This window comes from Equus caballus, chromosome 7, assembly GCF_041296265.1.
Source record: "Equus caballus isolate H_3958 breed thoroughbred chromosome 7, TB-T2T, whole genome shotgun sequence".
In the NCBI taxonomy this organism is placed as follows: domain Eukaryota; kingdom Metazoa; phylum Chordata; class Mammalia; order Perissodactyla; family Equidae; genus Equus; species Equus caballus.
In genome coordinates, this window is record NC_091690.1 from 46,148,050 (window position 1) to 46,165,205 (window position 17,156).

At 38.8% G+C, this 17,156-nt stretch overlaps 1 protein-coding gene across 1 annotated transcript in view; it reads right to left on the minus strand.

The window, feature by feature from the left end:
- The window catches only part of LOC102149984 (adhesion G protein-coupled receptor E2), a 30,945-nt gene that overhangs the window by 1,360 nt on the left and 12,429 nt on the right, over positions 1-17,156 (minus strand). The window contains 1 exon segment of the mRNA XM_070274996.1: positions 238-304. Coding sequence (XP_070131097.1) covers positions 238-304 — 67 coding nt within the window.

A 17,156-nucleotide genomic window follows, 5' to 3' on the forward strand; every position in this document is an offset into this window, starting at 1 on the left:
GAAGGATTATTGATTAAATTCCAATCATTTTCTGTATCCTAGCCCATCCAACATCAATTCCACATAGTTTTCATATTTCCTAACAGTGTTAGAGTTTGTAGTTTTGGGGGCAGTCTTAGAAAACCAAACTGAAACCATGACAACCCAAGGACATTCCGGCTCATTCACCCCTTTATAATTCTGCCCTTGTAATGACCCTCAGCTGAGCATGAAGGATGCTCTGAAGTCATCACTCACAGAGAAGATGGCACAGACTGGTCCAAGGAAGCCCCATATAAATCCACTTTCTGAGCGGAGCCAGCAGCTGAGCAAGACAGAGAATAAAAAATACATGGGTCCTTAGGGAAATAGAAGGACAATGTAATGACATCCATTCATCCTTCAACAAATACTGAGTATCTTGTCTGTGATAGGCTATGTGGTTGGGCTCTGAAGATACAGCAGTGAAGAAAGTAAACATTGGACTTCCAAACAACATGGCAGAGTGAGCTGTCCCCTTCGTCTCTCTCCCTTTTGAACTACAACTAAATTGGCATGCCCTGACCAACAGAGGAGGCCCACACAGCACAACAGGACTCCTGAAAGACACACGCAGCTTATACATCTGAGGGTGGATGGACTGGCCCCCTGGGAAGTGGTGGAGATAGGTGAGCACACCCTGCTCTCTACTGGTGGGCCTGTGCACACATATGAATGCTTTCCCACCTGGTACATGTTCCCAGAAAGTGGGAACATGCACCAGGGCGACTGTAAGAGGAGGCAGCAGTAACCCTTAGCCCGTGCTCATGGTCAATCTCCCAGCAGAGAGGGGGAGCCCACCGCACCCCTCCAAGCACAGCAGGCCTGTGGACCATGGACTGTGGACCATAAACAGAGATGTCAGCAAATCTACATTCTGGGGCAAAATCTTCCCAGGAAAACTCACAAGAGCTCACAGTGCTGCTGAGCCCCAAAAGAGGCAGTTCCCAGGCTGTTGAGGGAATAGGCATGGTAGGTTTGAGCCCACTGGTGATCATTTTTGGGCAGGGAGGGCCCCTGCAGCGCCAGAGTGAACCTAGCCCAGCGAGGAAGCCCCGACTGACAAGGACAGTCCACATAAGTGCCTGAACACACCCCAGGCAAGCACCCATAATACCCTCACAGCTTCCAGCAGACAAGGTGGGGCCAGGAACACTGCTCCTGCTCCCCTCCCCCCAGCAGTAACAGGGGGAATCTGTGCCCCAAGAAGATGACAAATGCCCAAACAAAAGATTAGTTCATCAAACACCATGAGAAACTGCAGTGACAATTCAGAGCAGAAGGAAAATGACAATTCTCTAGAAACTGACACTGAAGGCACAGAAATATACAACCTAAATGACAGAGAATTCAAAAATAGCCATCATAAGGAAACTCAATGACTTACAAGAAAACACAAAGAGACAATTCAAGGAGCTCAGCAATAAAATGAACCTCTGCAACAAAAGAGTCAATAAAACTATAAAACTATATAAACTATATAAGACTATAAAACTAAAATCAAGCAGAAATTCTGGATATGAAAAACATAATTGATGTAATAACAAATAATCAAGAATCATTAATAAATACAACTGATCTTATGGAAGAAAGAATTAGTCTCCTTGAAGATAAAAATGTGGCAATTCTACAGGTGGGGGGGAGACAGAACTAAGATTGGTAAAAAAAAAAAAAAGGAATTCTTTGAGAAATATCCAACTCAATTATAGAAAGTGACATGAGGATTATAGGTATTCCAGAGGGAGAAGCAGGGGAGAAAGGAGCAGAGAGCTTGTTCAAAGAAATAATTGCTGAGAACTTACCAAGGGTGGGGTGGTTTCAGATTTACAGATAAATGAAGCTAATCAAACGCCCAACTTCATCAGCACTAAAATACCTTCTTGAAGGCACATAATTGTAAAAATGGCAAAAGTTTGTGATAAAGAAAAAATGTTAGGAGCAGCAAGACAGAAGGAAATAACCTGCAAAGAAAACCCTATCAGGCTTTCAGTGGATTTCTCAGCAGAAACCCTACAGGCTAGGAGAGAATGGAAGGATATATTCAAAATACTGAAAGACAAACACTTTCAGCCAAGAATACTCTATCCAGCAAAACTTTCCTTCAGATACGATGGAGAAATGAAAGCTTTCCCAGGTAAGCAAAAGCTGAGGGAGTTCATTGCCACTAGACCTCCCCTACAAGAAATAAAGAAGCCCTCACACCAGCAACAAAAAGTCAAAGGTCTACAAAGCTCTGAGCAAGGAGACAAATAAACTGACATGATCAGAAATCTGCAGCTCTCTAGCAGAGCAGGGATTCAAAGGCTCAATTACAACTTATAAGATGAAGGGAAAGAAAGCATCAAACACAATGATAAGCACTTCAACTCAGCCACAAACGTACAAAATTCAAAACATAAAATTTGTAATGGCAGTTACTCAGAAGAGGAGATGAAAAGGAAGGAACCTGCCTAGATTAATGGAGCTAAGAGGTTATAAGAAACTGGACTATCTCATCTCCAATATCTTTCCTACAATCCTCATGGTAATCACTAAACAAAAAATCAGAGCAGAGCCACAATTCACAAAGAGAGAGAAAACTGAGAAATCCGTCTCAGAAAACCAACAAAATGAAATGACAATCAGAAATACAAAGGAAGAGAAGAGTGGAAACATAGAACAACCAAAAAAAAAAAAAGGTAAAATGGCAGCATTAAGCCCTCATATAACAAAAATCTCTTTAAATGTAAACGGTGTGAATTCTCCAACCAAAAGACGCAGAGTAGATGGATGGATTAAAAGACAAGACCCAACAATATGCTGCCTCCAGGAAGCACATCTCAGCTCCAAACACAAACACAGGCTTAGAGGGAAGGGATGGAAGAAAATACTCCAAGCTAACGGCCAACAAAAGAAAGCAGGTGTTCCCGTACTTTTTTCAAACGAAACAGACTTCAAGTTAAAAAGACAATGAGAGACAATGGGGCAGTATGTAATGACAAAAGGTCCATTCCACCAAGAGGACATAATACTTATTAATATATTTGCACCTAAGACAAGAGTACCAAAGTACATAAAGCAATTATTAACAGACCTAAAGGAAGAAATTAACAGCAACACAATAATAGTAGGGGACATCAACACCACATACATCAATGGACAGATCATCCAGACAGAATGTCAACAAGGAAACAGTAGATTTAAATGAAACAATTGATAAGATAGACTTAATAGATATATATAGAACATTCCACCTGAAAACAGCAGAATATACATTCTTCTCAAGTGCAAATGGATCATTCTCAAAGATAGACCATATGTTGGGAACCAAGGCAAGCCTCAATAAATTTAAGAAGATTGAAATCATCCCAACCATCTTTTCTGACCACAATGCTATGAAGCTAGAAATCAACCATAAGTACAAAATTGGGAAAGTCAGAAATATGTGGAGACTAAACAACATGCTATTGAACAACCATTGGATCATTCAAGAAATCAAAGAAGAAATTAAAAAATACATGGAGACAAATGAAAATGAAAATATAATATACCAACTCTTATGGGATGTAGCAAAAGCAGTCATAAAAGGGAAATTCACAGCAATACAGGCCCACCTCAACAAGCAAGAAAAATCTCAAATAAGTAATCTTAAAACGTACCTAACAGAGCTAGAAAAAGAAGGACAGACAAAGCCCAAAGTCAGAAGAAAGAGGGAAATAATAAAAAACAGAGCAGAAATAAATGAAATAGAGACTAAAAAAAAATAGTAGAAAGGATTAATGAAACTAAGAGCTAGTTCTTTGAAAAGAGAAACAAAATTGACAAATCCTTAGCCAAACTCAACAAGAAAAAGAGAGAGAAGTCTCAAATAAGTAAAATTAGAAATGAAACAGGAGAAATTACAACAAATACTGCAGAAATACAGAGGATTATGAGAATACTATGAAAAACTATATGCCCACAAATTCAATAACCTAGAAGAAATGGATGAATTCCTAGACTCATACAACCTCCCAAAACTGAATCAAGAAGAAATAGAGAATCTGAATAGACCAATCACAAGTACAGAGATGGAAACAAGAATCAAAAACCTCCCAAAAAACAAAAGTCCAGGACCAGATGGCTTCTCTGGAGGATTTTACCAAACATTAAAAGATTTAGTACCTACCCTTCTCAAACTATTGTTAGGTGCAAATATATTAATAAGTATTATGTCCTCTTGGTGGAATAAACCTTTTATCATTCTATACTGCCCCTCTTGTCTCTCATTGTCTTTTGTAACTCGAAAAGTTGAGGAAGATGGAACACTTCCTAACACATTCTATGAGGCCAACATTACCCTGATACCAAAACCAGACAAAGACAACACGAAGATGGAAAACTACAGGCCAATATCACTGATGAACTTAGATGCGAAAATCCTCAACAAAATATTGGCAAACTGAATACAGCAATACATTAAAAGAATCGTACACTACCATTGAGGGGGATTCATTACAGGGACTCGGGGACGGTTGAACATCTGCAAACCAATCAATGTGCTATAACACATTAATAAAATGAGGAATAGAAATCACATGATCATCTCAATAGATGTAGAGAAAGCATTTGACAAGATCCAACATGCATTTATAATTTTAAAAACTCTCAATAAATTGGGTCTAGAAGGAAAGCATCTCGACATAATAAAGGTCATATACAACAAACCCACAGCTAACATCCTACTTAATGGGGAAAAACTGAAAGCCATCCCTCTGAGAACAGGAACAAGACAAGGGTGCCCACTCTCACCACTCCTATTCAACATAGTACTGGAGGTATTGGACAGACCAATTAGGCAAGAAAAAGAAATAAAAAGAATCCAAATTTGAAAGGAAGAAGTGAAACTTTCACTATTTGCAGATGATATGATTCTATATATAGAAAACCCTAAAGAATCCAACAGAAAAGTATTAGAAATAATCAACAACCACAGCAAAATTGCAGGGTACAAAATCAATTTTTGAAAATAAGTTGCATTCCCATACACTGACAATGAACAAGCAGAAAAAGAAATCAAGAATACAATCCCATTTACAATTGCAACAAAGAGGGTTAAATACCTAGCAATAAACTTAACCAAAGAGGTGAAAGACCTGTACGCTGAAAACTATAAGACGTTATTGAAAGAAATTGAAGAAGACATAAAGAAATGTAAAAATATTCCATGTTCATGAGCCTGAAGAATAGACATAGTCAAAATGTCCATACTACCTAAAGCAATCTACAGATTCAATGTAATCCCTATCAAAGCTCCAACAACATTTTTCACACAAATAGAAGAAAGAATTCTAAAATTTATATGGAACAACAAAAGACCCTGAATAGCTAAAGCAATCTTGAGAAAAAAGAGCGAAGCTGGAAGCACCACAATCCCTGGCTTCAAAACATACTCCAAAGCTACAGTAATCAAAACAGTATGGTTCCAGCACAAAACCATGACAAACAGACAAACAGATCAATGGATCAGAATTGAAAGCCCAGAAATAAAACCACACATCTGTGACAGTTAATCTTTGACAAAGGAGCTAAGAACATACAATGGAGAAAGGAAAGTCTCTTCAATAAATGGTGTTGGTAAAACTAGACAGCCACATGCAAAAGAATGAGAGTAGATCATTATCTTGCACCATACGAAAAAATCAACACTAAATGGATTAAAGTTTTAAATGTAAGAAGTGAAACTATAAAAACCCTAGAAGAAAATATAGGCAGTACACTCTTTGACATTGGTTTTAGCCACATCTTTTCAAATACCATGTCTAGTCGGATAAGGGAAACAAAAGAAAAAGTTACCAAATGGGACTACACCAGACTAAAAAGCTTCTGCGAAGCAAAGGAACCATCAACAAAATGGAAAGACAACACACTAACTGGGAGAGAATATTTGCAAGTCATTTATCAGACAAGGGGTTGATATCCAAAGTATATAAAGAACTCACACAACTCAACAACAAAAAAACAACCCAATCAAAACATGGGCAGAGGATATGAACAGACATTTTTCAAAGGAAGATATACAGATGGCCAATAAACACATGAAAAGATGTTCAACATCACTAATCATCAGGGAAATGCAAATCAAACTACAATGCTATATCACAATGGCTATAATTACCAGTCATAATGGCTATAATTATCAAGACAAAACAACAACAAATGTTGGAGAGGATGTGGAGAAAAGAGAACGCTCATATACATAGAAATGCCATATGACCCACCTATCCAACCACTGAGATCTACCCAAACAATTTGAAATCAACAATCCAAAGTAACATATGCACCTCTATCTTCACTGCAGCACTATTCACAATAGCCAAGACATGGAAGCAACCCAAGCGCCCACTGACCAATGATTGGATAGAGAAGATGTGGTATATATATATACAATGGAATACTACTCAGCCATAAAAAAGACAAAGTTATCCCATTTGCAACAACATGGAAGGACCTGGAGGGAATTATGCTAAGCGAAATAAGCCTGACAGAGAAAGACAAACACCAGGTGATTTCACTCATATGTGGAATATAAACAAACACATGGACAAAGACGACAGTTCAGTGGTTACCAGGGGGAGAGGGGGAAGGGGGTGAAGGGGAGCACTCATGTGGTGACAGACAAGAAATAATGAATAACTGAAATTTCACAATGATGTAAACTATTATGAACTCAATTAAAAACAAAGAAAGGATCTTGTCAAGATGGTGGTGTAGGCAGATTCTTCCCACAAACACAACCAGGTTACAACTATTCTTGGAAAAATTACCCTGGAGAGAAACTCAAAACTGGATAAAAAGAACTCCTACAACAAGGGACAGTCCTAACTGAGGCGGAAGAGGCAGACATGCCTTCTGGAGAGAAAAAAACTACCTTTGCAAGCAGCAGAACTTCACAGCCAGCCAGGCAAGAGCCACCCTAAGGTACACAGCCCTCCCTGGCAGAGTGGGGACCTGAGTGGGAGTTCGTTACCACTGTAAGCATCCTTTAGACTCAGCACAACTGAGACAAGGGTCCTACTATCTGGCATTGCTGGTTATTAATTGCAGCAGCAAATACCCACAGAAAAGCTATCGGATGAAAGCCAAAAATACCTGGCTCTTAAAGGGCCCATGCACAAACTCACCCATCTCAGCAACCTAAAATCACCAAAAAGACAGCTGCACCATCCTTTGGTGAAGAGAGACTCACCTGATAGGCTCTGGGTGAATCTCAGTGAGAGGTGAGACCTCTCCAGAGACTAAGACTTCGGTGGCAGCCATTGTTGTGACCTTGTACAGGCATGCTGACACAGATGGTGGCAGATGTCATTGATGTTCTTCCCATGGCCTGATAGCCCAGAGGTCTGTCATACCCACTAGAGCACAGATTTAATCCAGTTCAGCCAGGGCAGGAAGCCCATCCTAGAGATCAGCCTCACCCAACAGCAAGCCCTCAGACTACTTGTCGACCTGCATAGACTGGGTGCCTTGATCCTCTAAGGCAGGCGAGTGTGTCTGCCTCTGTGGCTGTGGGACAGGGCCTGTGTGAGGACAAGGTGAACGGTGGGGGGCGTTGGTGGAGAGGTGGGGGCCACTGCAGTGGGGCAATTGGGTATGCTCCAGGTGATCAGGAAGTGTGCATGGACCAGGGCTGTGTTGACAATGTGTGTAGAGCTGTGGGGGGTGGTGCTTATCAGTGACAGAAGACCTGTGCTTCACAATTAGCCACAAAGAGGATTGGATCCACCTTCCAAAGCCTGAAACAATTGGATGCTCCCCTGTCTACACCAGCCACACTCAGCTGCAATCCTAAGAGAGCTGACAATAGCCTTGGAGGTCTGAGACCTACAGCAACTGTAAGCCCCTGAGCCTAGCAATCAGTTACATGAGTACCTACCCAATTAACAGGAAAACTGCAAAAGGAGTGTGCTAATAGACCTTGTAGGCAATGGTGCTGGGGGTCCCCAAACCCAATTTAAAAACAGCTGGCTAGGGAAGGAAAGACTAGACTCCCAGAGTACCTACAGTAAGAGCAACCCTGCCACAGCAGAAGCACACAAGTAGGCAAAACAGGGGTCACTCCTAGATCATTTGGACTGGTGATGAGAGGGAAGCACACTGCTGGGCCTCATAAGGCATCTCTTACATAAGGCCACTTCTCTGATTCACCTAATGCATAGATAGAAGCACAGAGAAAGAGGCATAATGAGGAGACAAAGGAATACATTCCAAGCAAGGGAACAGGACAAAAACCCCAGAAAAAGAACTAAATGAAATGGAAATTAGCAATTTACCTCACAAAAGAGTTCAAACAAAAACTCCTAAGGATACTCACTGATATTGGGAGAAGACTGGATGGACACAATGAGAAAGTGAACGAAGAATTGGAAAATGTAAAAAAAGAACCAATCAGAAATGAAGAATACAATACTGGATATGACAAATTCACCAGAGGGACTCAATAGCAGAGTAGATGATACAGAAGAACAGATCAGCAAGATGGAAGAAAGACTAGAGGAAATCACCCAAGCTGAACAGATAAAAGAAAAAAGAATTAGACAGAATGAGAACAGTCTAAGGGACCTCTGGGACAATATCAAGTGCACTCGCATTCGTATTATTGGTGTCCCAGAAGGAGAAGAGAAAGACAAAGAAGCAGAGAATCTATTTGAAAAAATAATAGCTGAAAACTTTCCTAACCTAAGGAAATAAACAGACATCCAAGCACAGGAAGCACAGAGATCACCAAACAGGATGAACACCAAGAGGCCTACACCGACATATTAAAATTAAAATGTTCAAAATTAAAGATAAAGAGAGAATCCTAAAAGTGGCAAGAGAAAGGCAACAAGTGACATACAAAGGAAACCCCATAAGGCTATCAGTGCACTTCTCAGCCAGAAGACTAGAAGTCATAGGCTAGAAAACAGTGGCAAGACTTATTTAAAGTGGTCAAAGAAAAAAAACTACAGCCAAGAATACTCTATCCAGCAAGGCTATCATTCAGAATGGAAGGAGAGATAAAGAGCTTCCCAGACAAGGAAAATTAAAGGAGTTTTATCACCAAGAAACCAGTTCTACAAGAAATGCTGTAAGGACTTATTTAAGTGGGAAAGAGAAGACCACAAATAGGGATAAGAAAATTATCAGGGGGCTGGCCCCATGGCTGAGTGATTAAGTTCACACACTCCACCTTTGGTGGCCCAGGGTTTCACCAGTTTGGATCCTGGGCGCCGACATGGCACCGCTCATCAGGTCGCGTCGGGGTGGCATCCCATGTGCCACAACTAAGAGGGCCCACAACTGAAATATACAACTATGTACTGAGGGGATTGGGGGAGAGGAAGAAGGGGGGAAAAAAAGAAAAAGATTGGCAACAGTTATTAGCTCAGGTGCCAATCTTTACAGAGAACAAAAAAGAAAATTATATAAAAAAAAACCCGGCAATTAAATCACTGGTAAAGGCAAAAATACAGCATTAAGATGATATATAGGTGAAAAGACAAAAGTACTAAAATTACCTATTACAATGATAAGAGGGTAATGGATAGACACACACAAAACAAGAGATTAGATATGATTTCAAAAACATAAAATGTGTGAAGAGGGGATTAAAAGAGTAAAGCTTTTAGAAAGAGGTCAAGCTAAAGAGAATATCAACTCAATATAGATTGCTATATATGTAGACTATTATACAGAAACCTCATGGTAATCACAAAACAGAAACCTATAATAAGTAAACAAATAAGTAAGATGGAATAAATCAAGCATATTACTAAAGAAAGCCATCAAACCACAAAGGAAGAGAGCAAGAGAAGAAGAAAGAAGACGAGAAGAACTACTAAAACAACTAGGAAAAAGAGGTAACAAAATGGCAATAAATACAGTTTCATCAATAGCTGCTCTAATGTCAAATGACTAAATGCTCCAATCAAAAGACAGAGGGTGGCCAATTGGATAAAAAAAAAAAAAAAGATCCACGTATATGCTGCATACAAGAGACACACTTCAGATCTAAAGACACTCACTAACTGAAAGTGAAAGAATGGAAAAAGATACTCCATGCAAATGGCAAAGAAAAGAAAGTTAGGGCAGCAATACTTAGATTAGATTAAATAGACGTTAAAACAAAAATTGTAACAAGAGACAAAGAAGGGCACTACATAATTACAAAGGGAACAGTCTAACAAGAGGATACAGCACTTGTGAATATCTATGCACCCAACATAGGAGCACCTAAATATATGAAGCTACTATTAACGTACATAAAAGGAGAAATAGACAGTAAGACAATAATAGTAGGGGATTTCAACACTCCACTTACACCAATGGATAGATCATCCAAACAGAAGATCAATAAGGAAAGATTGGCCTTAAATGACACGTTAGACCAGATGGACTTAGTAGATATAGAACATTCCATCCAAAACCCACAGAATACACATTCTTTTCAAATGCACATGGAACATTCTCCAGGACTGATCACATATTAGGCCACAAAACAAATCTCAATAAATTTAAGATGATTGAAATAATACCAAGCATCTTTTCTGACCACCAAGATATGAAACTAGAAATCAACTACAGGAAGAAAATAAGAGAAGCCAAAAAAAATGTGTAGATTAAACAGAATGCTACTGAACAACGATTGGGCCAATGAAGAAATCAAGGCAAAATCAAAAAACTCCTGGAGACAAATGAAAATGAAAATACAACATGCCAAAATCTATGGTATACAGCAAAAGCAGTTCTAAGAGGGAAGTTTATAGCAATTCAGGCCTACCCCAACAAACAAGAAAAACCCAAATAAACAACCTAACAGTGCACCTAAAGGAACTTGAAAAAGAAGAAAAAACAAAGCCCAAAATCAGCAGAAAGAAGGATATAATAAAAATCAGAGCAGAAATAAACAAAATAGAGACAAAAAAACAATAGAAAAAATTAATGAAACCAAGAGCTGGTTCTTTGAAAAGATAAACAAAATTGAAAACCCTTAGCTAGACTCACCAAGAAAAAAAGAGAGAAGGCTCAAATAAATAAAATCATAAATGAAAGAGGAGAAATTACAACAAATACCTCAGAAACACAAAAGATTATAAGCGGATACTATGAAAAGCTATATGTCAACAAATTGGATAATCTAGAAGAAATGGATAAATTCTTAGAACCATCCAACCTTCCAAAACCGGATCAAGAAGAAGTAGAGAATTTGAATACACCAATCACCAGCAAGGAGATCAAAACAGCAATCAATAACCTCTCAAAAAATAAAAGTCCAGGACCAGATGGCTTCCCTGGTGAATTCTACCAAACATTCAAAGATAACTTAATACCTGTCCTTCTCAAACTGTTCCAAAAAATTGAAGAGGAGGGGAGGCTTCATAACTCATTCTACAAAACCAACATTATCCTGACACTGAAACCAGACAAGGACAACACAAAAAAAGAAAATTACAGGCCAATATCACTGATGATAATCGATGCAAATATCCTCAACAAAATTCTAGCAAATCGAATACAACAATACATTAAAAAGATCACACATCATGATCGAGTGGGTTTTATTCCAGGGATGCAGGGATGGTTCAATATCTGCACATCAATCAAAGTGATACACCACGTTAACAAAATGAAGAATAAAAAATCACATGATTATCTCAATAGATACAGATAAAGCGTTTGACAAGATACAGCATCCATTTATCATAAAAACTCTAAATAAAATGGTATAGAAGGAAAATACCTCAACATAATAAAGGCCATATATGACAAACCCACAGCACATATCATTCTCAACAGAGAAAAACTGAAAGCTATCCCTCCAAGAACAGGAACCAGACAAGGATGCCCACTGTCACCACTCTTATTTAACATAGTATTGGAAGTCCTAGCCAGAACAATCAGGCAACAAAAATAAATAAAAAGGATCCAAGTTGGAAAAGAAGTGAAACTGTCACTATATGCAGATAACATGATTTTATAGAGAGAAAACCCTAAAGAATCCACGAAAAACTTTTAGAAATAATAAACGAATAGAGTCAAGTCACAGGATACAAAATCTGCAGACAAAAATCAGTTGTGCTTCTATTCATTAGCAATGAAGTAGCAGAAACAGAGATTAAGAATACAATCCCAATTACAATTGCAACTAAAAGAATAAAATACCTAGGAATAAACTTAACCAAAGAGGAGAAAGATGTATACACTGAAAACTATAAAACATTGTTGAAAGAAATTGAAGAAGACACAAAGTAATGGAAAGATATTCCATGCTCTTGGATTGGAAGAATTAACATAGTTAAAATGTCCATACTTCCTAAAGTAATCTATAGATTCAATGCAATCCCTATCAAAATTCCAACAACGTTTTTCACAGAAATAGAACAAAGAATCCTAAAATGTATATGGAACAACAAAAGACCCTGAATTGCCAGAGGAATTCTGAGGAAAAAGAACAGAGCTGGAGGTATCACACTCCTTGATTTCAAAATATACAACAAAGCTATAGTAACCAAAACAGCATGGTACTGGCACAAAAATAGACACACAGATCAATGGAACAGAATCGAGAGCCCAGAAATAAACCCACACATTTATGGACAGATAATATTCAACAAGGGAGCCAAGCGCATACAATGGAGAAAGGAAAGTCTCTTCAATAAATGGTGTTGGGAAAACTGGACAGCCACATGCAAAAGAATGAAAGTAGATCATCATCTTACACTGTGTACAAAAATCAACTCAAAATGGATTAAAGACTTGAATGTAATACCCAAAACCATGAAACTTCTAGAAGGAGACATAGGCAGTACACTCTTTGACATCGGTCTTAGCAGCATATTTTCAAGTTCCATGTCTGACCGGGCAAGGGAAACAAAAGAAAAAGTGAACAAATGGGACTACATCAAACTAAAAAGCTTCTGCACAGCAAAGGAAACCATCAACAAAATGAAAAGACAAAGTAACAATTGGGAGAAGATATTTGCAAACCATATATCTGATAAAGGGTTAATATCCAAAATATATAAAGAACTCATACATCTCAACAACAAAAACACCAACAACCCAATTGAAAAACAGGCAAAACATCTGAACAGAGATTTCTCCAAAGAAGATATACAGATGGCCAACAGGCACATGAAAAGATGCTCAACATCATTAGCTATCAGGGAAATGCAAATCAAAACAACAATGAGGTATCACCTCACTCCAGTCAGAATGGCTATAATTAACAAGACAGGAAACAACAAATGTTGGAGAGGCTGTGGAGAGAAGGGAACCCTCGTACACTGCTGGTGGGAGTGCAAACTGGTGCAGCCACTATAGAAAGCAGTATGGAGTTTGCTCAGAAAATTAACAATAGATCTACCAGATGATCCAGCTATCCCACTGCTGGGTATTTATCCAAAGAACTTGAAAACACAAATGCATAAAGATACATGCACCCCTATGTTCATTGCAGCATTATACACAATAGCCAAGACTTGGAAGCAACCTAGGTGCCCATAAAGGGACGAATGGATAAAGAAGATATGGTATTTATACACAATGGAACACTACTCAGCCATAAAAAATGATGAAATGCAGTCATTTGTGACAACTTTGATCGAACTTGAGGGTATTATGCTAAGTGAAATATCAGAGGGAGAAAGTCAAATACTATATGGTCTCACTCATAAGTAGAAGATAAAAACAATGTCAAACAAACACATAGCAACAGATGTTGGATTGATAGTTACAGAGGGGAAGGGAGGAGGGTGAAAGGGGTAATTAGGCACATGTGTGTGGTGATGGATTGTAATTAGTCTTTGGGTGGTGAACATGGTGTAATCTACACAGAATTCAAATATATTATGATGTACATCTGAAAGTCATATAATGTTATAATCCAACGTTACTGCAATAAAACCAAAAATTAAAATTTTAAAAAACATAATGAATTAAAAAAAAGTAAACATCTTTTTAAGCCCCAGAAATATCACATCAGTAAGAGGCACACAGTTAGACACACTGTGACAATAAACAAAAATGTGGGGCAATGACAATGTATCATAGTTGTCCCACTTAGTTCTGGGCCTGAGAGATTAGGATGGTTAGTGAAGATTCCCACCGGAATTTACAGGTTAGTTGAGATATGAGCAATGAGTGGATGTCACTGAGAGAAACAGTGTTGAGGCAGGGGCCTGAAATTTCTTTAGGTTCGTGGGACTCAAGTTTTCAAGAGTCTCGTGAACCTAATGTGGTTTGAGAGGGTTTTCCTGAACTATTCAATTTATTTATCCTTCACCTGCTGCAAAAGCCATCCACTGAGTCTAAAATCATTTTTCTGGCTTTATTGAGACATATTTCGCACCTGTAACATTCACGGATTTACACTGTGCATTTCAGTGATCGTGAGTATATTCAGAGTTGTGCAACCATCACCACAATGTAACTGTAGGAAATTTTCAACAAACACATGGAGAAAGAGAACAGATTAGTGGTTACCAGAGGATAAGAGGATGGGTGAGGACAAAAAGGGTAAAGGGACACATATGTATGGTGACAGATAAAAACTACACTATGAGTGGTGAGAAACTGAAACTGAAATATAATAATGTACAAAGAAAATTACACAGTTATAAGCCAATATGATCGAAATAAAACAATTTTTTAAAAATTACAAATTCCACCCTAGCACGTGCTACCTGTTTATAAAACTAAAGGATTGAAAACAAACTAAATGTCCATCAATACAAGGCTAGCTATTGAAATTATGAAAAATTTATATAATAAAATCTTATCATCTGTAAAAGGAAATGAAGAATCTCTATATGTATAGCTGAAGAATGTTCAAGATACGATGTTAAATGAAAAAATTTAAAGTGCAGAACAAAGTATATGGTATGCAACCATTGGTAGTAGAAATATATTTAAAAGAAAAATATGTGATTTTTATATTAACAAAATGCTTTTGAGAGAATAAAAAAGAAACTTCCTTCACATTAGTGGTCACACCTCATCCTGACTGGCAGGTGCCCCACCCCCACCCTAGCCTCAGGGCACCGTTAATCTACTTTCTATCTCTATGGTTTGCCAATTCTGGACATTTCACGTGAGTGGAATCATAAGATATGTGATTTTTTAAAATTGGATTTTTTTCATTTAGCATAGTTTTCAAGGCTCATTCATGTTGCAGCATATTTTCATGGGTGAATAATATTTTTTATTCTTTATTAATGGCTAAATAATATTCCACTGTCTGGCTATGCCACACTTTGTTTATCCATTCATCATTGAGGAAGGACATTTCAGGACAATGGAGAGTGAGGCGGGACATTTCAGGACAATGGAGAGTGAGGTGGGACGTTTCAGGACAACGGAGAGTGAGGTGAGACATTCCAGGACAATGGAGAGAGAGGAAGGACATTTCAGGACAATGGAGAGTGAGGAAGGACATTTCAGGACAATGGAGAGTGAGGAGGGACATTTCAGGACAATGGAGAGTGAGGTGGGACATTTCAGGACAATGGAGAGTGAGGTGGGACATTTCAGGACAATGGAGAGTGAGGCGGGACGTTTCAGGACAATGGAGAGTGAGGTGGGACGTTTCAGGACAACGGAGAGTGAGGTGAGACATTCCAGGACAATGGAGAGAGAGGAAGGACATTTCAGGACAATGGAGAGTGAGGAAGGACATTTCAGGACAATGGAGAGTGAGGAGGGACATTTCAGGACAATGGAGAGTGAGGTGGGACATTTCAGGACAATGGAGAGTGAGGCGGGACATTTCAGGACAATGGAGAGTGAGGCGGGACGTTTCAGGACAATGGAGAGTGAGGTGGGACGTTTCAGGACAACGGAGAGTGAGGTGAGACATTCCAGGACAATGGAGAGAGAGGAAGGACATTTCAGGACAATGGAGAGTGAGGAAGGACATTTCAGGACAATGGAGAGTGAGGAGGGACATTTCAGGACAATGGAGAGTGAGGTGGGACATTTCAGGACAATGGAGAGTGAGGCGGGACATTTCAGGACAATGGAGAGTGAGGCGGAATGTTTCAGGACAATGGAGAGTGAATTAGTTCAAGAGAGTCACTAACGAACAAAAACAAACTAGAAACAACCACCACCTTTGAGGAATCTGATAACAGGAGTGTTACAATATATGATCTAAAACACTTAGTTTTTAAAAAATGTATGATATATAAGGAAACAAAATAGTATGCATCGTATACATGAAAAAAATCAGCCAAAAGAATATGCCCCTGAAGAGGCACAGATTTTGGTCTTAGTACTCAAAGTCTTTAAATGCATTATTATAAATATATTAAAAGAACTAAAATAAATGATGTCTGGAAAATTAAAGGGAAGTGTGACTACTGTCTCACCAAATAAAGGATACAAATAAAGAAATAAAAATTATGAATGAAACAAAATGGAAATTCTAGAGTGGAAAAGTACAATAACTGAAATGAAAAAATACTCAGAGTGGCTCAACAGAATCGAGCGGGCAAAACAAAGACTTCATGGGGCCAGCCCCAGTGGCATAGTGGTTAACTTCAGCACACTCCACTTCAGCGTCCCGGGTTTGATCCCCAGGTGTGGACCTACACCACCCGTGGCCATGCTAGGGTGGCAACTCACATCCAAAATAGAGGAAGATTTGCACAGATGTTAGCTCATGGCAAATCTGCCTCAGCAAAAAAAAAAAGAAGACTTGCCATATGGCCCAGCAATTCTACTCATAGATATACACCCAAGACAAATGAAAATATGCGTCCACACAAAAACTTGTACGTGAATGTTTACAGCAGCATCATTCATAACAGCAAAAAAATGGAAATAAGTAAAAGCTCATAAACTGGTGGGCAGATAAACAAAATGCAGAATATGAATATAATGGAATAATATTTCCAAAACAACAAGAATGAAGTCATGATACTCACTACAACATGGATGAACCTTGAACGCACCATGCTAAGTGAAAGAATCCAGTCACAGAAGATCACATGCATGACTTCAGTTATGTGAAATATCCACAATGGGCAGATCCACAGAGACACAAAGTGGATGAGTGACTGTCGGAGGATGGGGTGGAGGAGTGGGTAGCGGGAATGGGGAGTGAATGGTACTGTACACGAGCTTTCCTTTGGGGAGTT